This window comes from Salvelinus alpinus, chromosome 7, assembly GCF_045679555.1.
Source record: "Salvelinus alpinus chromosome 7, SLU_Salpinus.1, whole genome shotgun sequence".
In the NCBI taxonomy this organism is placed as follows: Eukaryota; Metazoa; Chordata; class Actinopteri; order Salmoniformes; family Salmonidae; genus Salvelinus; species Salvelinus alpinus.
Window position 1 is genome coordinate 22,448,407 of NC_092092.1, and position 25,754 is coordinate 22,474,160.

Sequence of the window (25,754 nt, forward strand, 5' to 3'; positions counted from 1 at the left end):
GGTATTTGTAGTTGTCCACATATTCTAAGTCAGAACCGTCCATAGTAGTGATGCTGGACGGGCGGGCAGGTGCAGGCAGCGATCGGTTGAAGAGCATGCATTTAGTTTGACTTGTATTTAAGAGCAGTTGGAGGCCACGGAAGGAGAGTTGTATGGCATTGAAGCTCGTCTGGAGGGTTGTTAACACAGTGTCCAAAGAAGGGCCAGAAGTATACAGAATGGTGTCGTCTGCGTAGAGGTGGATCAGAGACTCACCAGCAGCAAGAGCGACATCATTGATGTATACAGAGAAGAGAGTCGGCCCAAGAATTGAACCCTGTGGCACCCCCATAGAGACTGCCAGAGGCCCGGACAACAGGCCCTCCGACTTGACACACTGAACTCTATCAGAGAAGTAGTTGGTGAACCAGGCGAGGTGAGAAACCAAGGCTATTGAGTCTGCCGATGAGGATGTGGTGATTGACAGAGTCGAAAGCTTTGGCCAGGTCAATGAATACGGCTGCACAGTATTGTTTCTTATCGATGGCGGTTAAGATATCGTTTAGGACCTTGAGCGTGGCTGAGGTGCACCCATGACCAGCTCTGAAACCAGATTGCATAGCGGAGAAGGTGCGGTGGGATTCTAAATGGTCGGTAATCTGTTTGTTGACTTGGCTTTCGAAGACCTTAGAAAGGCAGGGTAGGATAGATATAGGTCTGTAGCGGTTTGGGTCAAGAGTGTCCCCCCCTTTGAAGAGGGGGATGACCGCAGCTGCTTTCCAATCTTTGGGAATCTCAGATGACACGAAAGAGAGATTGAACAGGCTAGTAATAGGGGTTGCAACAATTTTGGCAGATCATTTTAGAAAGAAAGGGTCCAGATTGTCTAGCCCGGCTGATTTGTAGGGGTCCAGATTTTGCCGCTCTTTCAGAACATCAGCTGACTGGATTTGGGAGAAGGAGAAATGGGGAAGGCTTGGGCGAGTTGCTGTGGGGGGTGCAGTGCTGTTGACTGGGGTAGGGGTAGCCAGGTGGAAAGCATGGCCAGCCGTAGAAAAATGCTTATGGAAATTCTCAATTATAGTGGATTTATCGGTGGTGACAGAGTTTCCTATCCTCAGTGCAGTGGGCAGCTGGGAGGAGGAGCTCTTATTCTCCATGGACTTTACAGTGTCCCAGAACTTTTTTGAGTTTGTGTTGCAGGAAGCAAATTTCTGCTTGAAAAAGCTAGTCTTGGCTTTTCTAACTGCCTATGTATATTGGTTGTTCGATGCTAATGCAGAACGCCACAGGATGTTTTTGTGTTGGTTAAGGGCAGTCAGGTCTGGAGAGAACCAAGGGCTATATCTGTTCCTGGTTCTACATTTCTTGAATGGGGCATGCTTATTTAAGATGGTGAGGAAGGCATTTAAAAAAAATAACCAGGCATCCTCTACTGACGGGATGAGGCCAATATCCTTCCAGGATACCTGGGCCAGGTCGATTAGAAAGGCCTGCTCGCTGAAGTGTTTCAGGGAGCGTTTGACAGTGATTAGTGGAGGTCGTTTGATCGCTGACCAATTACGGATGCAGGCAATGAGGCAGTGATCGCTGAGATCTTGGTTGAAAACAGCAGAGGTGTATTTAGAGGGAAAGTTGGTTAGGATGATATCTATGAGGGTGCCCGTGTTTACGGCTTTGGGGTGGTACCTGGTAGGTTCATTGATCATTTGTGTGAGATTGAGGGCATCAAGCTTAGATTGTAGGATGGCATGTCCCAGATTGTAGTTAAGCATGTCCCAGTTTAGGTCACCTAGCAGCACGAGCTCTGAAGATAGATGGGGGGCAATAAGTTCACATATGGTGTCCAGAGCACAGCTGGGGGCAGAGGGTGGTCTATAGCAGGCGGCAACGGTGAGAGACTTGTTTTTAGAGTGGTGGATTTTTAAAAGTAGAAGTTCAAATTGTTTGGGTACAGACCTGGATAGTAGGACAGAACTCCGCAGGCTATCTCTGCAGTAGATTGCAACACTGCCCCCTTTGGCAGTTCTATCTTGTCTGAAAATGTTGTAGTTAGGGGTGGAGATTTCTTCCTAAGCCAGGATTCAGTGAACTGGCTAACTTCTGGCTAGCTTCTGTTGTGGATTTCAGATTTGAGGTGAATAATACTTCTTCTTTTTTTTAATTGGTGAGGCGGGTTGCAGGAGAGTGTTTTGAAGTTGAGTTTTTAGAAAAAAATATATATAAAAAGATATGCGAAGAAAATATGTAAATAGATATATACACGGGACACGACAAGACGAGGACAAAGGACGTCTGACTGCTATGCCATCTTGAATGAATGACAAGTACTTGGGAATATGGCTAGACGGTACACTGTCCTTCTCTCAGCATATATCAAAGCTGCAGGCTAAAGTTAAATCTAGACTTGGTTTCCTCTATCGTAATCGCACCTCTTTCACCCCAGCTGCCAAATTAACCCTGATTCAGATGACCATCCTTCCCATGCTAGATTACGGAGACATAATTTATAGATCAGCAGGTAAGGGTGCTCTCAAGCGGCTAGATGTTCTTTACCATTCGGCCATCAGATTTTCCATCAATGCTCCTTATAGGGAACATCACTATGCTCTATACTCCTCTGTAAACAGGCCATCTCTGTATACCCATCGCAAGACACACTGGTTGATGCTTATTTATAAAACCGTCTTAGGCTCCCTCCACACTCCCTCCATCTGAGATATCTACTGCAGCCCTCATCCTCCACATACAACACCCGTTCTGCCAGTCACATTCTGTTAAAGGTCCCCAAAGCACACACATCCCTGGGTCGCTCGTCTTTTCAGTCCGCTGCAGCTCAGCTAGTGACTGGAACGAGCTGCAACAAACACTCAAACTGGACAGTTTTATCTCAATCTCTTCATTCAAAATCTCAATAAGGGACACTCTTACTGACAGTTGTGGCTGCTTTGCATGATGCATTGTTGTCTCAACCTTCTTGCCCTTTGTGCTGTTGCCTGTGCCCAATAATGTTTGTACCATGTTTTGTGCTGCTACCATGTTGTGCTGCTGCCATGTTGTGCTGCTACCATGTTGTTGTCATGTTGTGTTGCTACCATGCTGTGTTGTCATGTGTTGCTGCCTTGCTATGTTGTTGTCTTAGGTCTCTCTTTATGTAGTGTTGTCTCTCTTGTCATGGTGTGTGTTTTGTCCTATATCTTAGATTTTTTTTAAATCCCAGCTCCCGTCCCCGCAGGAGGCCTTTTGCCTTTCGGTAGGCCGTCATTATAAATAAGAATTTGTTTGTAATTTAACTGACTTGCCTAGTTAAATAAAGGTTAAATAAATCAAATACAAATAAAAGGCCACTCTAAAATGTGCAGTGTTGTCACACAGCACAATGCCACAGATTTCTCATGTTTTGAGAGAGCGTACAATTGGCACACTGACTGCAGGAATGTCCATCAGAGCTGTTGCCAGAGAATTGAATGTTGATTTCTCTAGCATAAGCCGCCTCCAATGTCGTTTTAGAGAATTTGGCTGTACATCCAACTGGCCTCACAACCGCAGACCACGTGTAACCACGCCAGCCCAGGACCTCCACATCCGGTTTCTTCACCTGTGGGATCGTCTGACACTAGCCACCCGGACAGCTGATGAAACTGTGGGTTTGCACGAGAAAAACTATTCTCCACAAACTCTCAGCTCATCTGCGTGCTCGTTGTACTCACCAGGGTCTTGACCTGACTGCAGTTCGGCGTCGTAACCGACTTCATTGTGCAAATGCTCATCTTCGATGGCCACTGGCACACTGGAGAAGTGTGCTCTTCACGGATTAATCCTGATTTCAAATGTACTGGGCAGATGGCGTTGTGTGGGTGAGCGGTTTGCTGATGTCAATGTAGTGAACAGAGTGCCCCATGGTGTTGGTGGTGTTATCGTATGGGCAGGCATAAGCTACAGACAACGAACACAATTGCATTTTATCGATGGCAATTTGAATACACAGAAGTACAGTGACAAGATCCTGAGGCCCATTGTCGTGCCATTCATCTGCGCCATCACCTCATGTTTCAATATGATAAGACACGGCACCATGTCCCAAGGATCTGTACACAATTCATGGAAGCTGAAAATGGCCCACTTCTTCCTTGGCCTGCATACTCACCAGACATGTCACCCATTGAGCATGTTTGGGATGCTCTGGATCGACATGTACGACAGTGTGTTCCAGTTCCCGCCAATATCCAGCAACTTCGCACAGCCATTGAAGAGGAGTGGGACAGTATTCGACAGGCCACAATCAACAGCCTGATCAACACTATGCGAAGTAGATGTGTCGCGCTGCATGAGGCAAATTATGGTCACACCAGATACTGACTGGTTATCTGATCCACACCTCTACCTTTTTTAAAGGTATCTGTGACCGACAGCTGCATATCTGTAATCCCAGTCATATGAAATCTATAGATTAGGGCCTAATGAATTTATTTAAATTCCTTATACAACTCAGTAAAATCTTTGAAAATGTTGTATGTTGCGTTTATATTTTTGTTCAGTATATACATTCATCAAAACCATATATCAGCAAAATTGCAAATACATTCATCAAAAGAACATGACTGTCTGCAAAGGGTGACAAAATGGTAAAGCATCATCCAAAACACAACCAAAACAAACTGCAAATGCATACAAAAAGTTTGTAGTCACACACTTGATATAGTCATTGTATGCAAGGAATATGGGACCAAATACTGAAGACATTCAGACTGGTTGGTTTGACAGTTGCTGGACCTGGGTTCAAGTCCCAGTTGGGGCTACAGCTACCCCTCGAATTTCATACAATATACTTTCATGGTCGGTTTCATTGACTTGCCCATATTTTTACCTACAACTTCTGAGTCCGTTGGAGAGGATCACCTCTGATCTACAAATAGTATTCCTTGCAAAATAATAGGTTTTGTGCGATTTAATATTGACAGAGCTACGCTTCCCATGGCTTAGGCAATCCCTCAACTACATGCCAGACATTGATTGATTGATTGAGATTGATTGATTGATTGATTGGAGACAGCTTGTGCCAATTACAGAACATTTCCTAGGATTTCCTACCTTCAGCAACTCTAGTGAATAATGCTGGAAATGCCAGTGAAAGCAGTGCCTCAAAAAGTGCCCCAAAACTCCTGGTCCTAGTCATACCGTACTTCATACTCATACATGGTCATGATGCAAAATGAAACTGTACGTCTCATTTACAGCAGGTACTTAAGGTTATTCACCCCATAGGCATAGTGTACATAGTTACCATGATCACCTTGTTTGTCTTGCTTTTGGATAACACGGTCAGCGTTGGTTACACCCACTGCCGATTGCAAAACAGAGCTCGCAGCTCAACTTCCTGAATTGAAACAGAATACAAGAGAGTCCTGAGCTAGAATTTCACATCGGCCTACCATAAACCTACGTTTTAACCCTTGATAATGTGCAACAATGGGGTAACTGCCAGATGATAACACAGCCACCCACTTTGAATGCAAAGTTATTTTCAGACCACCACATCTGCCCACCTGTCATGTCAACGGCTGTTGGCTGACTTAGGGAGAATCTCAATTGCATTCTCCTCACGTCCTCTCTCCTTCTCAAAACCCATTGGAGAAGTTCAAGAGGTAGGGAGGTAGGAAGGAAGAGAGGTAGGAGGAAGTAGAGAGGACGCGAGGAGTATGCAATTGAGATTCTCCCCTAGTACCCACGCTAACGCTATTCCTCCCTCCCACGCACTCCTGAAATGTCACCTCTGCCCAACAACATATATCCCCTCCCTCACCCTAACTCTCCCTCAGCAGCGGTAGCTTCTGATGAAGACTTTCCTTTCAGCTGTGACTCAACTGTGAGGATTCTGAAGGGGGTTGCCTGCTTTTCAAGCACTATGGGCCAAGGCCATGAGAGGTCAGACGTGTGGGTTTACTTTCAGAATTACATTGTTAGAAAGAGTGAAAAAAATTAAATGAGAATTTTGTTAAAGTGAAACACGTATGTGTGTGTGAGAACCAAGATGCTTTAGAAACGTAATGTGGATGGTTTAGCTAAAAATATGAGCAAGTCAATGTGGTAGTGTTGAGCTGCACTTTGGCACAGGCCCATAGGCCCATATGTCTCCACTGGAAAACACAGCACACATCAGTAATAGAATCACTCTAAAAACAAAAAAAACAGAATAATGTCATTATTGAAAACCAGTCATTGAGCAATATCCAGTTACCCACATACGAAATGTAGAAATATGTTCTGTAGAGTTTGTTCATACGCAAGCACACACACACACACACACACACACACACACACACACACACACACACACACACACACACACACACACACACACACACACACACACACACACACACACACACACAGTTTGTTGATACGCAAGCACACGCACACACATGTATACACACACTGTGTTGAAATAAGCAACAAGACAATGTCAGGTTTTCTTAATAAAAATAGTTCATTTCAGGACAACATATAAATAAGTATTGAAACGCACAATACAGATAATATTTGATATGAATAAATACTTAACAAACAAAACAAAGCTTTTCATACAATACCCTATTATTGAAAGGTTACACAAAAATGTATCTCACAACTTTTGCATGTTTTGTTACAACTTTGCGTGTTTAAGTCTAACATTGGAATGTCCCTATGCATGTCAAGGAAAGTACCATCCTAAATTCCGGAGCAGCTTATTAAGTATTGTGCAAGTAGTACGTGATGATCAGAGTTCCGACCCATAACCAAAGAGCACGTACTCCTTTGATGTCTCGTAATGAACTGACAACTAATTGCCCTTATATTATATTATGTTTATTATCTGATTAAAGACCAGATCTCTATCTAGGCTACCATAACTCTAATTTTTAACAGACGTCAGATATGCATATTGAACAGACGTTCTTTTGTTTCAACATTGCGTTGGTTAAGAGGTCACGAGAATGCTTTGTAGATGATGGCACGTTTTTTGGCAGGAACAAAAATGTCAGTTCAAATATATAGATATAAAAGAAGAAAAGGAATGTCAGTTTGCTTGCGCATATCACACAGGTGTGAGTACTGGAGTGAGGCATCGTGTGAGCAGAGCAGATTTCAGCAGAGCCCCTATGATGAAGTGGTACTGTACTGCAAGCCAGGTTCTATGGGTGGAGAGGTATTTTACTGCAGGCTGGAGCCTACCAGCTCATGGTAGCTAAGAGCACTGGCTGCCATGCCACAGCTACATGGTGTGAACCAAGTCTTTCGTTTTTTCCTCACAGGTGTATTTGTTTACCTTCTCATGGCCTCCCTCCCTCCTCTGACTGAGGTATTGAGCTCTAAGGGGATTTCTCCTGCACTTATGTTTTCTTTCCTTTCCTTTCAAACACACACTCCTTTCTTCACTGGCAATCCCCTTGGACGAGATCAACTGAACTCTGCTCTTATCTTTCTCTGTAAGTTAGTCATTAACTAGGAGTCTGTGTGAAGGTAATTGCCCAGCATTAACAGAGGCCACATATAGAACATACTGTAACGCGGTACTACTCTCAGGGCAAGCATTAACTTGTATTTCTACAGTACAGATACAAAAGTGGTCAACAGCAAACAAGAACACAACCACAAAAGGCAACAGCATCTGTACTGCCAGCAGACATCTATGCGGCGGTGGGAGAGGTTGAATATTATTGAGTTCTAACTACTGTTTTCTCTGTCATGTCACAGAACCTCCATGTTTGATTTCTGTACAAGTAGCACCATACTTTTAAGGGTCCTGCCCACTCGCAAATGCTCAGATACTGTACATTAGCTGTCTAGGTAGGTGCAGTTTTTGAGACTGTAACTACTCCTGTTTAAACCCGAATTTTGACTAAACAAACTCATTTTGGCAGTGCGCGATGGCTTTGGCACAGCTTTGCACTTGTCAGGACTTTGGTCAATGAGGCTCTTAAACAAAAGCTGTGGTTTATCACATTATTGTGTAGGTAGCTAGCTGCTTGATAGATAATTCCTTGGCCGTATTATTAAGCAGTTTACACATTGCGCTTTTTTCAAGATACAATCAGTAGTCCAGCATGATACAGTATGTACTTAGATACATACTGTACATATGTTGTCAGTTTTCTGACACGTATACCTCACCTCTCGTCCTGTACACGTGAGATAATAATAATTGCACTAAGAGGTATTCTGCCGGCCATTTCTACTACCCCCGCTCTTCATGAACACATTTTAAAATGGGCTTTTGGCCGTAAGGTCACTAGTTTCAGAGATGCATTGACTAGCATCGTGGCACGGCCATTTTAATCTTCCCTAAACTTTTGGGCTCACCCCCTGTAGATCTGCTTAAAGAGGTCACATTCATTACAGTAGCCTTGCTTCTCTTGGTTAGCATAGTGGTCACAGCCTAGGGTTTTACAGCGCTGCTTTGTCTTCTCTTTAGGTGCCCCTGCCCTCTCCCTGCGACTCTCTCTCTGCCCCCGCGTGTTCCGTGTGTGGCACTCTGGACACAGGTCTGTGCAGCCGGGGGAGATGTTACTGCAGCCACTCCGCCTACATGTCGCCTGGGTCTGGGTCTGGGTCTGTCTGGTTCTTTCTGGTTTAGCTGTTCGCTGCAGAGAGAGAGAAAAACAGAGGAACATTGTCACTTGTGGAAGCAAATCATTATATCTGATCTAAGACTTTTATTTACTCTCTGAAACAGTGTAAAAAATGATCTGCAATTCAAAATGTGGTGTACAGCCACTGGGCCCTGTGTGAGAGGGAGGGAGACACTCACCATGACCAGTGGAGGGGAGTGGGTGCCGGGAGCCCTGGTAGCAGCCTGGTTGAGCCTGGTGCTCTGCTCCTTTACGTAGCACTTGTTACAGTAACCCTCCAGCATGACCTTGCCCATGGCCCCACAGTCCGGGCCCCGACAGCGCGAAGCATCCTGGAAACCTGCCTCTGACGCGTGACGACTCTGGATTGGAGCAGGGGGAGGATGAGGGGTCGCCACTGGGAGAGGTGAACACAGCAAAACCACACGTCAAACTCACATATGACCACACACAATATCAACTTATCTTGAGATTCCAGTAAATTTGCAGCTTTCCCAGTACTGTCTGGTGTAAACATTTTGTTTGTTTCATGTTGTCTCTAAGTATACTGATATAAGTAGATTAATAGTAGACATGACAGCTGTGGGTTTGATGTGGCCTGATTCCCTTTGATGAAATCTATGTTTTGCTGGGAAATTATTAGAAAAGCATTTCTTGTTAAAATGACTATGAACGAGCGGCTGATTAGACTTACGGTGGTTGGTCTGATAGTCCAGGTAACAAATGGTGCAGAATCCAAGATTCTGTTGAGTCCCGAAGAACTGGCATCCCGACCTCTTACAGGGCTGGCCAGACGTGTTGCCGTTGAGAGCCGAGGTGCCTGAGCGCTCAGAGTCCCTTGGCTGGGGCTGAGTCCATAACGACCCAGAGGAGGCCTCTATCCTGGCTGCTGCCGGTGGCTGGGGATCCTCGCCCCTCTCCGTAGCAGTCCTCTGGAGGCACGGGGGGCACAGTCCGTTAAATATCCTGAAGGCCTTCTGGTGGCACACGTTGCACCGCTCTGTCTCCTGCTCCCGTCCCGCGCCCCACTGGGGCCAGCCGAGGTGGGCAGGCAGGGGGATGCCTGAGGAGCCATCAGCAGTAGGTGCATTCTGCCGGGTGTTGAAGCAGCGTTCACACAGACCATCGTGCTCCACGCTGAGGGTGAAAAGGCAGCCGGGTGTCTTGCACTTCATGGCGTGGGTCTCGCTGTACAGGCTGAGGCTGGGCGCCGTGGGTGGGGGAGGGACGGAGCGCGGGCTGGATAACACCGCCCGGCAGCCACTACTACACTCTGGCTCACAAGCCTGACCACCGCCTTTCGTAGGAGCGGCCTCTATCCTCCCGTTGGGCTGGCCCTGGCGTTTTTCAAAGCACTCGTGACAGTGTGGCTGGGTGTCCACGGAGACGTAGAAGGTGCATCGTGGTGTGGCACAGCGGATCTCGATAAGGGACAGCTGGGACACGGAGAAGGGGGGTGGTCTATGGGGCTGGGCGGCCCACAGTTGGTCCTTGTCCTCCTGCCAGCGCTTGTACTCGTGGTTGACCAACTGGAGGTAGTCCTCCATCAGGTTCATGTCCTCAGGCAGGTTCCCTTCATCCAGCCTGGGAGAGGCAACATGGAACACACTCAGAACTATTGATAGGCTAATCACACACCTCTCGGCCAGGTCGTCAATATTGACAATTGGTTCTCAACTGACCCACCCGATTAAATAAAGTAAATACAAATGAAGTACTATTATGCCACAAACATACTTTTAAAAACAGATTTGTAGTGCTTTTTAAACTGTGCTTAATATCCTGTTCTAGTGTAGTTCCCCATGCCTTTAGTGTCCCACCCACCTGGCAGCGTTAATGATGCGTGTGGTGTCATAGCCCAGTCCAATGACAGGGATCTCAATCAGCATCAGGTAGTCCTTCAGCAGCCTCTCCTTCTGCGTCTGCTCCTTCTCCATCAGGAAGTGCACCTTGAGCTCCTCGAAGCCCCCGCGGCCCGGGTTGATCAGCGGCACCGCTCGGATCTCTGGGGCACACAGTCATAATAATAATACATGAATAATACATAGGTGTTAGGTATATACTACCACTTTTCTGGGACCCAATGACGCTGTACAACAAAAACAGCAGAAGAAATGACTAAATTTAGTAGGATGCGGTATATAGGTCACATTCACCCTCATTCTACAAGCACTCCTCAACAGGGTAATCTATCAATGACAGTTACTGTACACACCTGGGCCACTGTCTTTGATGGTGATGAGGGGGGCAAAGTGCTGGGAGTCGTAGCCGAGCACTATGGGGTACTTGTAGCACTCCCCTGGAGGCCAGTGCAGAGGCAGGTAGATGCCCCCCACATTGAGGGGAGAGAAGGAGGAGCAGGATTTCATGCTGCGTAGCACCTGGTCTGTAAGGATACAGCCATGAGTTAGATACTGGACACCATACTTGACAGACTGCTTCTACTGCAATAGTAGACAGACCTACAGAAAGAGGTACAGAAACTGTACACACCAGACTAGGGTCAAAATAATTTGTCAAACACTTTCAAAAATGGGTGCTTGAGTTTGACCTGTACAATTGAACCAACAGAATAGAGACGGAGCATACTTGTACAATGTAAACATAACTTCTGATGAACTGAATGATGAAAGGCTCCATTGAGAAAGGCTGTACCTGCGATGACGATGATGGGCCTGCGGAGGATGTTTGAGAGGACAAAGATGTGTATGTCTTCCAGGGAGTCAAACTGCAGCCCGTTGCTGCTGGATACAGGTGATGCCATCTTGATGATCTTCTCCCATTCCTCCTCCCAATTCTGAAAATAAAAAACACTTTGAGTTAGGCTGCTTTGAACATTATGATACTACTAACAGGTGATACTACTAACAGGTGATACTACTAACAGACCTGTGTGATACCACTAACAGGTGATACTACTAACAGACCTGTGTGATACCACTAACAGGTGATACTACTAACAGACCTGGGTGATACTACTAACAGGTGATACTACTAACAGAACTGGGTGATACTACTAACAGGTGATACTACTAACAGACCTGGGTGATACTACTAACAGGTGATACTACTAACAGACCTGGGTGATACTACTAACAGGTGATACTACTAACAGAACTGGGTGATACTACTAACAGGTGATACTACTAACAGACCTGAGTGATACTACTAACAGGTGATACTACTAACAGACCTGGGTGATACCTCTAACAGGTGATACTACTAACAGACCTGGGTGATACTACTAACAGGTGATACTACTAACAGACCTGGGTGATACTACTAACAGGTGACACTACTAACAGACCTGGGTGATACTACTAACAGGTGATACTACTAACAGACCTGGGTGATACCTCTAACAGGTGATACTACTAACAGACCTGGGTGATACTACTAACAGGTGATACTACTAACAGACCTGGGTGATACTACTAACAGGTGATACTACTAACAGACCTGGGTGATACTACTAACAGGTGATACTACTAACAGGTGATACTACTAAAAGACCTTGGTCAAATATATACAATACGTCAAACACTTTCAAATACTTGGGCTGCACTTGACTTAGCTTGCCTGGTACAATGACACCAATGGAATAGGCCCAAAAGTGCAAACTCCAAACTAAATCAAGCACGCATCTTACTATACTTTCCAAGTATCTGACATTATGCAGTTATCATTATGCACCCAGGTCTGCTATAGTAACACCATCCTAGCCGTAGCGGGGCCTCCGTTCCTCACCATGGTGCTGTAACGCAGGCCAGTCTGGGTGAACTCCTGAGACTGCAGCAGCTCAGTCTGGAAACGGGCTCTGAAGTTGCCCGTGTCTGTCTCCTTTAGCACGCTGTACAGGGCCTTCCTCAGGACCAGGTCTGTGTCCTGCACCCCCAGCATGTACTGAGATGCAGCATGGAGAAGACAGTTCCCATCTCCTGCAACACACATATACAGCCATGAGAAATGGGGGTAGATATTACATACGGAACAGGATCCCCACTAGAACACATGTAAACAAGAATAACATGTTTCTTGACCTAGACTAGCGTGAGGAGGATATCACATCCTTTATTAATAACAAGCCTGTGTCAACAAATATGTCGACTGACTTTATTATGTTGACGCATTCAACTTTGTAGAACTCCGTCTGGTTTGAGCCAGACATGTACAGTAGATGTTAAGTTTATCTCCAGTCCTTTAATATGAATCTGTGTTTATGTGAAATACAAAGTGCCCATCCTCACATCACCAGAGGTAATACTGCGGGTCATTAACGGCAAAACTATCCATCACAGACAAAGACCTGTATCGCTTGGAGAAAATAGTCTAAAAGGAGAGGGGATTTCCAGACAAGCTCTCACAGCGCTCTTTAGGCATCCATTATATCTGACCATCATTCATCACCTTACAGAGGAAATATAAAAAGGCCTGAGAAAGTTTGATGTCACAGACTCTATCAGCACTGTTAGTTTTTGTGGTGTACTTTTATTGCATTCCTTTTTAATCTTCTTTGAGAGACCAGAGAAAAACTTTGTGCAAGTACTGCAGGTACTGTGGGCTTTGACACACTAGCCTGGTCCCACACTTTATGTATCAGTCTTCTATTGTTGTCATCATGCCATACAACATGGCTAAAACAGACTGGACCACTAGGCCTAAGACACATACAGTATTGGTTTAAACTCTAACTGTATTTTAATTAGACAGTCGTATGGTCCCTTGGCACGTTAACACTGAAATAACCTAAACTAAATAAGAGAATGAAAGAACAGCCTTTAGTGATGACTGGAGAGGGTGACAGACAGGGCCTGAATGAGTAAATCAGGTAAATTACGAGTTGCGTATGCAGGTTTTAATCCAAGTTTAAGAAATCAATGGTAAACTGTATGGAGAAAATTTTGACTCTTATTGCAGGGCGGCGGGTCTTTTTGTCATTGTGAAACATCAGTGAGTACGGGGAGCCTAGCTCGTCTGAAATACCCTGCTGCCTGCCACACTAAAGAGAGGAATTTCCCTGAGTGTGGTTCTCTGTGACTAAGTGCCGTGAGGCTGCCATTCGACTCTTTCTTCCCTTGTCTGCTGCTCCATAGACATCAGACTCTGGACTTTCCAGAGGGGCGGAGCTTGGCTCGGCTGGAACGCTTTCTCTTTACGAGCTTCGCCGACGACCAGTAGAGGTCTCATTTTCGCGTGGGATGATATATTTTTATATTTACACACGCATATTTCTTTACTTAAAAAAGGAAGTTCTGAGTACTGACATGGAACACCTTCTGCCTTCCTCTTTTTTGTCTTCCGCCAGGCTGAAAAACCAGTCTGGGCCTGTAGAGGTGGACACTGTGTTGCACTACTGTTTTTACATATGTACTGCTATATGTGCACCGCTATATATGTATTACTATGTGCACCACTATGTAATATGTACACCACTATTATACCTATGTAATATCTGCACCCCAGTCTGTAGATACCTGTTGCCAATAGAGGCAGGACATGAGCCTAGTAGGGATAAAAGGGAAAGGGGCCTAAGATGTTTTTTCTATTTCTATCCTTTAAATAATTTGATGTATGAGGAGAAAGCTTTCCGTCAGTAAAGGGAACATTCTACCCAAGCAACAACAAACCTCCGCACAGAACAGGAAATCTTGATTATGTTCCATCTTAAGGTTGAATCATACTGGAGAAAAACCTATTTCTGGTAAAAACACTATGCTTGTTGTGTTGTCAGAATCTTCATATGTAGACGTAAAACCTATACCGGGGGTGTATTCAGTGATTTGAAAAGATTTGACATGTTGCAGATAGAAATGGAATGAGATCTGACACAATTGCCTATTTTAAATGATAAATGGCAATTGTATATGTTCTTCTACATAATACATTTCTATCTGAACTTTCTGTAATGTTGCACTCTGCCGAACACTGTGAACAGACCCCTACAGTTGTATATTAATCAGACAATAAAAAATAAAATAACCTGGGCAACCCAGGTAACCCTGCCTTTGAATGTCTGCCTTCAGACTATAAAAGTATGTTGGTAAATGGGCAATTCCCTGGGAAAGTCAACCTGAGCATGCAAAATAAAGTTTGTCATTTGCAAATGAAACCACTTTCATAATTTTCCAAGGTCTAAATGTTGGAGTGCAAGCTTTATTTAACCAGTTGAATTTGGGCCATTACAGAGTAGGAGAGCTTGTTTTCCCACTCACAGCTGTCCACTAGTGTTTGTTAAAAGGTTGAGATGTTAATGAAGTAATACAGACCTAATGGAATGTCTTCAGTTGTATTTGCTAGTCTTACAGTCTTGTGAAGATGGGGGGGGGGGGGGGGAGCAATGTAACATCCATGCCCCGTACATCGGATCGTCTTGAAACTTTCTCTGCAAAGTTAACTTTCATCAAGTTGTTTATATATGAGTATCCTTTTTCAGCGTTATGATAGTCGTAACATCCATTACGGTTGTGGATGTGATGGATATTGATTTATCATATCTTAGCTTCAAAAGCATGTGCATTCACACATTTTGTGTGCTTGTTCTGAGATGTATTCTTAGACTTTTACAGAAGTAATATTGATATATTGAACATTATGTGATATAATTTCCCATACATGGTAGTAGTTTTTTTAAGATAGAAAGATGAAAAGAGTGTTTATCCACAATCTGTGATTAGTCCTGGAGTGTTATTCAAATGAAACCCCCAAAATATGCTGACTTCATTCAGGGTCCAGTAAAATGGATTGGTGTTATATGCACATCTACAGTATTTTACCTCATTTGCATAATGTTATATCATATTTCCAATAAGGTGTAATACAAGAAAAATGACATATTTGTGTCTACATTCAGTTGGTAAAGGTTCATTTTGATATACACTACCGTTCAAAAGTTTGGAGTCACTTAGAAATGTCCTTGTTTTTGAAAGAAAAGCTAATTTTTGGTCCAATAAATAACATCAAATTAATCAGAAATACAGTATAGACATTGTTAATGTTGTAAATGACTATTGTAGCTGGAAACGGCAGATTTTTTATGGAATATCTACATAGGCGTACAGAGGCCCATTATCAGCAACCATCACTCCTGTGTTCCAATGGCACGTTGTGTTAGCTAATCCAAGTTTATCATTTTAAAAGGCTAATTGATCTTTAGAAAACCCTTTTGTAATTATGTTAGCACAGCTGAAAACTGTTGTGCTGATTAAAGAAGCAATATAACTGGCCTTCTTTAGACTAGTTGAGTATTTGGAGCATCAGAATTTGTGGGTTCAATTACAGGCTCAAAATGGCCAGAAACAAAGATCTTTCTTCTGAAACTTGTCAGTCTATTCTTGTTCTGAGAAATGAAGGTTCTCGTACAATGCTGTGTACTACTCCCTTCACAGAACTGCGTAAACTGTCTCTGACCAGAATAGAAAGAGGAGTGGGAGGCCCCGGTGCACAACTGAGCAAGATGATAAGTACATTAGAGCGTCTAGTTTGAGAAACAGACGCCTCACAAGTCCTCAACTGGCAGCTTCCTTAAATAGTACCCGCAAAACACCAGTGTCAACGTCAACAGTGAAGAGGCAACTCCGGGATGTTGACCTTCTAGGCAGAGTTGCAAAGAAAAAGCCATATCTCAGACAGGCCAATAAAAAGAAAAGATTAAGATGGGCAAAAGAACACAGACACTGGACAGAGGAACTCTGCCTAGAAGGCCAGCATCCCGGAGTCGCCTCTTCACTGTTGACACTCTTATGTACTTGTCCTCTTGCTCAGTTGTGCACCGGGGCCTCCCACTCCTCTTTCTATTCTTGTTAGAGACAGTTTGTGTTGTTCTGTGAAGGGAGTAGTACACAGCGCTGTACGAGATCTTCAGTTTCTTGACAATTTCTCGCATGGAATAGCCTACATTTCTCAGAACAAGAATAGACTGACGAGTTTCAGAAGAAAGATCTTTGTTTCTGGCCATTTTGAGCCTGTAATCGAACCCACAAAATCTGATGCTCCAGATACTCAACTAGTCTAAAGAAGGCCAGTTTAAATGCTTCTTTAATTATAAATCTGTTTTCAGCTGTGCTAACATAATTGCAAAAGGGTTTTCTAATGATCAGTTAGCATTTTAAAATGATAAACTTGGATTAGCTAACACAATGTGCCATTGGAACACAGGAGTGATGGTTGCTGATAATGGGCCTCTGTAGGCCTATGTAGATATTCCATAAAAGAATCTGCCATTTCCAGTTACAATAGTCATTTACAACATTAACAATGTCTACACTGTATTTCTGATCAATGTGATGTTATTTTAATGGACAAAAACATTAGCTTTTCTTTAAAAAACAAGGACATTTCTAAGTGACCCCAAACTTTTGAACGGTAGTGTACATAAAGGAAAACAATGACCCTGATAGGATGTGGTGTATGGCCTTAGCCTATACAGTATATTATCAAGGCTACCTGTAATTATATAGTCCTAAGCTACTATGCCTTCTGCTGACATCTTAAAAACGTTCCAGATGACCAAACATTTTTATGTCTATTTCAGACGCCGTAACTTTCATAACGGAGGGTGTAACATCCATAACGGTAGCTATTTCCTTCTAAAGTAATATTGCAAATGAAAATCTTTTCAAAAGTATTGTTTTTGTGTTCAACCAAGCCTTTCCTTCGAAATGGCTATCCATGTTTCGACCTAAGACTTACAATCTTCCCAAAAAGCTTGTCCATTTCATGCAACATCCATAATGCCTCTTACTTGCTTCATTTCTCCACCATGCCAATATTTAGAATTTCGCTTTTTGGGATATACACTCACTCTAAGGGTTCCTATAGATGCACACATCAACATTTTCATTTATATTTTGTTTGGCCATTCTGTGACACATTAAAGTTGTGATTTTGCCTAAAATCAGTATGTGGTATTCTCAGTATTCTCGTTTAGAATACTGTGAATTTTTTGTCAGCAACAGAATGACCATCCATTATTTGGCAACAGTGGGAATCCACTGGCTCACAATGTCCTGCTTTGTCTCTCATGTCCTGCTCTGCTTCTCCTGTCCTGTTCTTATTCACCAGTCACCTGACACAATAGATTAATTCCAGTGAGTCAGCAGCCAGCCAGCAACAGACAGGGTGGTCCTCCTCAGTCTGAAAGTCCTCTGCTGAAAGTCATGGCTGCTGTGTCATTCAGAGGAGAGGCTACTGTATATGCTGATTTCCCAAATCAAGGCCTAGCTGGGCCCTCCAGAAACTTCTATGAGAAAATGTTATCCTTTCATTAGGAAGGAAATATGTATCATGTTAAAGGCTGTTTCTGAATTGGATTTCCAGGAAGACAAACTTTTGTTATCACTATCATTTTACTGGAAATACTGTAGTTTCAACATGTAGGGAAAAGCCATTAGGATATGATTCATGTTTCATGTACTGTTACTTTGTTATGACAGCATTAAATTACCAAAAGTTCAAGATGTCTATTCCACAGGTGATAAGATATTTACCCTCAATAAGACAACACACAAACAAGCCTAATAACCTGGTTATATCTCCTCCTGACAATAACATTCCATATTTGCAATGATTCAATGGAATTACAGGATTGACATGGTAACTCACCCACGTATGAGTCAAGACAGGTGGGGCTGTTTGCTGTATGATTTGTGAATAAAGGTCCAACTCACTTAGCTACTTATTGAGAGAAGGGGTATACCCAAACCTCCACTGCAAGGTATGAATCTAACCAGACGGAAACTGAGCACTACAGAGTTTGAATGCGTCAACAGAATAAACTCAGTCAACATGGTCTTTAGAAAAATGGAAGGGAAATTATCACTATGACACCATAGAATTACTGCTTTGGGATCTCCCACATAATTACCCTAGACGTCAGGATTTAGATACGCTGAACAAATCCTGTACTGTAAATCTTCAGAGTCATGTTAGGTACCAGTCAAATCAAGAGCTGCTAATGGTCATTCTAAAAGATAACAAATCTCACCTTTGTAATTTACCATAATGTTTGAGTACCAGTGTTTCCCCTATATTCATTTAGCAGCGTTGGCCCAGCACTTTTAAATGGATATTTGTTGGCTCAATGACTGGAAGTCTATGTTAACAGCTAGTATGTCATTGTGCTAACGCTAGTACCAATGCACCCCACTCCCCCAAGTTACTCTGCCACTGCTGCTGAAAGAACTCATAGGGGAAACAGTATGAGTAACTCTTACTCTTCAGTGTCAAGGTCTTTCAAACTCCTTTGAAAAATACCCCCTCCCCTACTACCAGCAAGAGGAACAGAAACCCAAACTAATACATTACCATTGGTTCTCAATGGCACCATCTTCTTGACCTCACGGCACCAGTTGAGCTTCTTCTCCTGCTCTAGGGAGCTCTGCATGGCCCTGTCCAAGATGGCTGCCTGGATGACCTGTTGGAAGGCCTGGGGGAACTGGCTCATGCGGATCATCTCCAGGGTGTAGCGGTGCATGCCCCGCAGGTGGTGCATAAGGCCTCCGCTGGCCGCTGGCTTCACCACATCGTTAGGCACCCGCTCCCGGATCTTGACCGCTTTCAGCAGGTTACTCACAAAGAGGAACTTGGGCAGGAAATTCTGTCCCTGGGACATGGTGTTCACCAGATGTAATGTGTACAAACGCAGAACTGAAGAGGAGAAAAATAAAAAGTTGTTGGTTGGTTTCATTGGCAGCACGTGGTTCTGATCACTGGACTATATGGGCCACTTCTAATACTAGACAAATTGTGAGTAATGAATAAAGACAAACAAGAGGGCTTTTGTGTTCTTTTCCAAGTTAGAATTTCCCCACAGCCTCTGCCGCCCCAATGGGATTGAGGCACATGACAGACGCCTTCTACAAACTGATGGTGATTTCCAGACCCAAAGCCAAAGGACACCGCTAGGCAGTAGCTAGTAGAAATCATAAGGCCCACTCACACCCACCATCACAGAAAAGTCGGTAATACTGACAATGATGCATAAGAACTGCGCAGGATGGAACTATTAAAAACCCTTACAGTTCTTTTCAGTATTCAAGATGGAGGACCATTGAAACAGGAACTTGAAAGTAATGTGTTTTAACATCAAGAATAACACATTGCTCATCAATCATAAGTCATAAGTCATCTCCCATCTGTAGAACAGTCTGTCAGATATATGTACCCATTTCATATAATATGAAAATAAGCTGTTAAGACCTTATGGAGAGGTACCTACCTACAATGTGATATATACTCTAACTGTATATTATGGGCACCGTATACATTATTTAGAACAAAACAATTCAAGCAACAAAACAATTCAAGCATCCTTCATCAATTACAGTATAGATTACCTTGAAGGCGCATAATGTCATTGTAGGAGAACCTCTAAATATCCATGTAATAAGGAGACTGTCGCTCTTTCGATATTGGCAGACATTGAAGCGTTGGCACAATGGTGAGCGCTGCGGTTTACACAAAACACAATAACAGGAGTCTGCTGACGTTCGGATTACGTAATTCCTCTGACAGCAACGGTTGAAACATTGTAACATTGCATCGCGAGTATTGTCAAAAACATAGTTACAATGTAACATAAATTATTTATTCCACTGGGTAATGTTTTTTGAATTGCTTGAGGGTGACGTCTTCGTAAACAATGGCTGTCAGAACCATGGCGCCCATGCCAACGCGCATACCTCTGTCTGTGTCCCCAGAAACTCAATGCTACGACCAAGGCCTCTCAATGTTAGTCAATAGTAGATATATTTCAAATGCTTAAACGAAAGTGAGTTACAATCCTTGGTAAATAAATATATATAATATGAATGAATATTACCTGTGCAATATGTCGGTACTAAGACTACCAACAAAGCCTAAGGATGCTCCGGGTAGTCCTCTGCCACTTCAATCAGGTTAACCGCAGCAGTCCACACAACGCCATTCAGCCTTCTGCACAATCAATTCTATTTTGGTTGATTCACTGTATAGACCGTCAAAGCATAGATCACGTCCCCCAACTTAATTTAGTTAATGTAGACGGAGAAAAAAAAACTGACTAAAGGGGATTTCCAGTGTTAGGGACTTTCCACATATCTCTGTCACAACCTTCAGACGTAGTTACATCTCACACACAATAGGTGGTGTCTGAGCGAAACGCCATTAGGCTACGTTCTCCTGGTCGTGTTGGTGACGAATAGCGTACTGAAATGCCTGGTCCCACCTACCGTGCACAGACGAGCGTTAGTGACCACAAAGAGGGAGCCTCATTTTCTGACCCTTGTGAGACAGACAGCCAGCCCTAGAACAAATAATTACATTGAAATGAGAGAAGTCCTGAATCTGACCTAAACACTGAATTAGATTCATGCATAAAATGTAGGCTTCGGCCTACATACGCTATTCGTATTATGAGAGAAATGTATTTCCACAATCTATTTTACTTTTAGTTAACTAGGCAAGTCACTTAAGAACAAATTCTTATTTTCAATGACGGCCTAGGAACAGTGGGTTAACTGCCTTGTTCAGGGACAGAAATACATGTTTTTACCTTCGATATTTCAACCTTTCGGTTACTAATGCAACGCTCTAACCACTAGGCTACCTGCCGCCCCAAAATGCATTGCCATGAATAGAATAGAACGCAATATAATATAATTGATACTTCATTGTCCAATTGGTTAGAATGGCTGCTGGTCTGCCTCTCTATCCTCTCAACTGTGTAGGTAAACTACACATACTGTACTCAAGGATTTGCAAACACATTTACATGGAGATATCTGATTAATCTCAAATAATTATTCTAGGGTGAGGGGTTTACACACAATTCATTTGAGTTTATGAACAAATGTAATGCATATAAAAGGATATGTGTAATTACACGTAACCTCATGTCTACTCTATATAGACAATTATTTGCACCAGCTTTCATAACCAACCCCCAGCTACACAGAGCATCATACTTTAACTGCATTGTAAATAAGAGTGTTTAAGTGCTCCCCCTCTGGTGTAATACAGTCTGATGAAGGTATTTTGCTGCAACTGTAGAGGAAGTCAGGAAAGAATTTACTTGGTCCTCTACCAGATAACAACTGTGCAGTGTAGAACAAAATCTATACGAATTGCAATGGCATTATTGCTAATGAAATCCATGGCCCAAAATCATGACAGACAGCTTGATCAATTAAACTGCAACAATTTGATTTCATACGGTATACAGTACAATACTGAAGTTAAACTTGAGTCATTACTAGCGCTGTGTCACTATAGTCAAAGAGGAAGAGGCGAAGAGAGAGGTTTTACTCCGCCCAAAATCGTCTACGAAAATATGCCCACTAAGTGGGACATTTTTTGTGTGGTGTCTTATTTGGTCAACAAAAATATAATTGCTAATATGCTACGTGAGGCTTATTTGATCGAATAGACGTTTCGTAATGGTTCGGTTGTTACAAATGCACTGATATAAGTGGGGAAAAAACGTCTTTATATGGGAGTTGTGCCTGTTGTCATAGAGATAGATAGAGGACTCATCGTGAATATAACCCGCTTTAGCATGGACATTGCTATTTAGGGCTTCCACCATTTTAAAGTAGTCAACTGGGTGGAGATTCCTATGAGTTGGGCGCAATCAGCCAATAAAGAAGAAGAAAATGGACTACTTTAAAATTGAGATAGCCTAAATGGCGCTGCTCATGCTGTCACAGACGCTATAGTAGCACAGATACAAAGAGGAGTCTTCTATCTCTATGGCCTGTTGTTCACACCCGTCTCTGCCCTCTCATTGGCTAGAATGGTCCCACCTGATCTTGCCTCCTCCCGCCTGCCTTCCATCTTTGAGGACATGTATTTCCATTGTTAGAGCGGTCACTTGACTATCTTTTCAATATAATAGACAATCTTTGCTATTGTCTAGCTAGCCTAAAGCTAATGCTTGGTGATATCAATCCTAAGCAGCAGTGACATCTATTGGATAAAGTTGTAAAAAGTGATTTTTGGGAAATATGCAAAAAGTAACACAAGGGGGCAGACATGTTACATGGTGAGAATGTCACAGAATGAAAGGTGGCCTATCATCCAAATTGACATGCACAAAGCAGATGCTCCATATTCTGCAATGGTTTAAATACTCCATGAAAGTACAAAACACAGATGGTACCAAAATATCTTACTCAAAAACAGTTCTCAACAGCATGAACTAGAATTGGGTGTATAGGCAGGTCTTGAATTTCAATATTGATTGGTTCCCTCACCATCAAGTGGTTGCATTCACTCCACATGTAGCTGTTTTTAATAACTACAATCTTATTGTTAAGGTTGGTTACTGCAGTGTATTAATCCATGGCTTATTCATACCAAGACAAAGATGAGAGAATCTTGATTGATACATGGTATACAATGAGGGTTTGGTCCATATAGAATAAGACTTCTAATTGTATGGTTTGGTCAATGGGCCTTCAATGTGGAGATAGGGTGCACACGAACAATATACAAGTTTGTTCTTGCTTAGTATTTTATATTTATTGAATTCAGTATTTAGCCAACCACAACATTTTATCTGCTGCCTTTCTAAAGGGAGGCTGGTGGTCAATGGACTTTACCAATGAGAAATGTAACCACAGTCATACAGAGCAAATGCTTTACTGTATTCGATCACTGCCCTACAGTGCCTTCAGAAAGTATTCTCACCCCTTGACTTTTTACACATTTTGTTGTGTTGCAGCCTGAATTTAAAATTGATTAAGTTTAGATTTTTTTGTCATTGGCCCTACACTGGCCCTACCCCATAATGTTAAAGTGGAATTATGATTTTTTTCGAAATTTTTACAAATTAATAAAAAATGACAAGCTGAAATGTCTTGAGTCTATAAGTATTCAACCCATTTGTTGTGGGAAGCCTAAATATGTGCTTAACAATTCACATAATATGTTGCATGGACTCACTGTGTGCAATAATAGTGTTTAACATGATTTTTTAATGACCACCTCTTTTCTGCACCCCACACGGACAATTATCTGTGAGATTCCTCAGTCCAGCAGTGAATTTCAAATACAGATTCAACCACAAAGACCAGGAAGGTTTTCCAATGTCTCGCAAAGAAGTTCACCTATTGGTTAAAAAAAGCAGACATTGATTATCCCTTTGAGCATGGTGAAGTTATTAATTACACTTTGGATGGTGTATCAATACACCCAGTCACTACAAAGATACAGGCATCCTTGCTAACTCAGTTGCCGGGAAAGGAAGGAAAATGCTCAGGGATTTCACAATGAGGCCAATTGTGACTAAAACAGTTACAGAGTTTAATGGCTGTGGTAGGAGAAAAGGGTATGCTTGTAATCATTAAGGACTGAGGAGTTTTTCAGGATAAAAAATAAACAGAATGGAGCCACAGGCAAAATCCTAAAGGAAAACCTGGGTCCGTCTGCTTTCCACCAGACACTGGGAGAGGAATTCACCTTTCAGCAGGACAATAACCTAAAACAAAAGGCCAAATCTACAATGGAGTTGCTTACCAAGGATACAGTCAACGTTCCTGAGTGGCCAAGTTACAGTTTTGACATAAATCTGCTTGAAAATCTATGGCAAGACTTGAAAATGGTTATCGAGCAATGATTAACAACCAATTTGACAGAGCTTAAAGAATTTTAAAAAGAATAATGGGCAAATGTTGTACAATCCAGGTGTGTAAAGGCCTTAGAGACTTACCCAGAAGGATGTACAGCTGTAATCGCTGCCAAAGGTGATTCTAACATGTATTGACTCAGGGGTGTGAATACTTATGTAAATGAGATATTTCTGTATTTCATTTTCAATAAATATGCAAACATTTCTAAAAACATGTTTTATTTTTGTCATTATGGGGTATTGTTTGTAGATGGGTGAGAAAACAATATATTTAGTCAATTTTGAATTCAGGCTGTAACACAACAAAATGTGGAATAAGTCAAGGTGTATGAATACTTTCTAAAGACACTCTATAGTGAACAGGACCAAAGTGACACTCATGGAACTATATTATGGTATACATGGGTCCCAGTGTTTCAGAACTTCATGAAACAAATTGAAAGTACCTTTCATCTACTGTGAGCAATGGGAAGAAAAAAGTTTGTATCATAAACATAAACCGAATGGCTGGGTGTGCTGTTAAGATCACATAACTTGACATTTTGAGTTTTAAAGTGCAGTAAATGCATTTTGCACACACAAATAACATAATAATACAATTATATTTATGAACATTCTACAGCCTTTTGTATATTCTTGCCTGTCCTTTATCATGTGGTGTAGCACCTGCTAAACTGACAGTAGTATTTGCATGATAAAACATATACTGTAAGTTGTGTGATGTACTGATTGCCTGTTGAACCTGCACCTGAGGGGTTAGAACTAAACTGCCAAGCATGGGAAATTACAGGGCAAATCACTGCCATACCATTGGCCCCAGTGCCATCTTGAGTCCAAAAGGAGGTGGGCAGATTGGTCCCTCACTTTTCACAAAGACGCAAAGGCGTGCTCTTTATGAAAGCTGGGGAAGTCTATAAAAATCAGCCTCTGATCTCCTCACCGGCAGTTTACCACTAAAACATTTTTATAATCAGCCTTTATTGTTCATTCCCTCCTTGTGGGAGATGCGCCCATGTTCATTTTTTAAAAGGGCAAATCAACCATAATTCAGTTTATAAACTGCTGCGGCGGGTGAGAATGCCTGGATGAATATTCATTAGCCTCCCTCAAGCTGCCACGCACTGTGATTCATTAGGCATATGTAAATATCACTCACTTTAATTGCCCCTAAACTGACTCAACATAATGTTGTCATTAGCAAATTATTACTTATTTGTGATACTAATGGTACAGTATGCTGTGCATGTTAAAAAACCCACATATATGATTGCAATTATAATCCCCTTTTTCAGGGCAGTTTGTTGTCCCATTGTCAGGGTGTTGAGGAGTCTGGTGTATTATGGACAGAGTTGGGGTGATGGTAATGAGTGAGTTAGGGAGGGAGGGAGGAAGGTGGGAGCTCTCGTCTGCTCTGTTGATGTGCCAACAATTAAACAAACTGGCACTTTGATGGGTTTAGGACACCGTTGATTTTCCTCTCCCTCCCTGCCCACCCCTGACTTCCTCTCCCTGCCCTCCCCTCACACACGGCAGCAGCGCTCCTTCACCATCTCATCTATCCC

The 25,754-nt window shown here is 42.7% G+C and overlaps 1 protein-coding gene across 2 annotated transcripts; it reads right to left on the reverse strand.

Annotated features, from left to right (window-relative positions):
- Positions 1 to 6,445: 6,445 nt before the first annotated feature.
- Positions 6,446 to 20,681, reverse strand: LOC139580593 (tumor necrosis factor alpha-induced protein 3-like). Of its 2 annotated transcripts, none has more exons than XM_071409440.1 (9): positions 20,407 to 20,681; positions 18,891 to 19,232; positions 12,336 to 12,526; positions 11,244 to 11,385; positions 10,804 to 10,974; positions 10,413 to 10,593; positions 9,283 to 10,172; positions 8,768 to 8,985; positions 6,446 to 8,600 (listed from the first exon to the last, which is right to left on the reverse strand). In XM_071409440.1, the coding sequence occupies exons 2-9, from the start codon at positions 19,195 to 19,197 to the stop codon at positions 8,316 to 8,318; spliced, it is 2,385 nt and encodes a 794-aa protein (XP_071265541.1). In that variant the 5' UTR covers positions 19,198 to 19,232; positions 20,407 to 20,681; the 3' UTR covers positions 6,446 to 8,315. The 2 variants fall into 2 exon arrangements, with proteins under 2 accessions (XP_071265541.1, XP_071265540.1); XM_071409439.1 differs by lacking the exon at positions 20,407 to 20,681 and adding an exon at positions 19,922 to 20,228.
- Between the last annotated feature and the right edge of the window lie 5,073 nt (positions 20,682 to 25,754).

What these genes read in the sequence shown, in the direction of transcription:
- LOC139580593 (XM_071409439.1), bottom strand. An exon ending in GCCCATCATCGTCATCGCAG is followed by an intron (nt 10,975 to 11,243) that starts GTACAGCCTTTC and finishes GTATCCTTACAG; the next exon opens with ACCAGGTGCTACGCAGCATG. An exon ending in CGCATCATTAACGCTGCCAG is followed by an intron (nt 10,173 to 10,412) that starts GTGGGTGGGACA and finishes TGCCTCTCCCAG; the next exon opens with GCTGGATGAAGGGAACCTGC.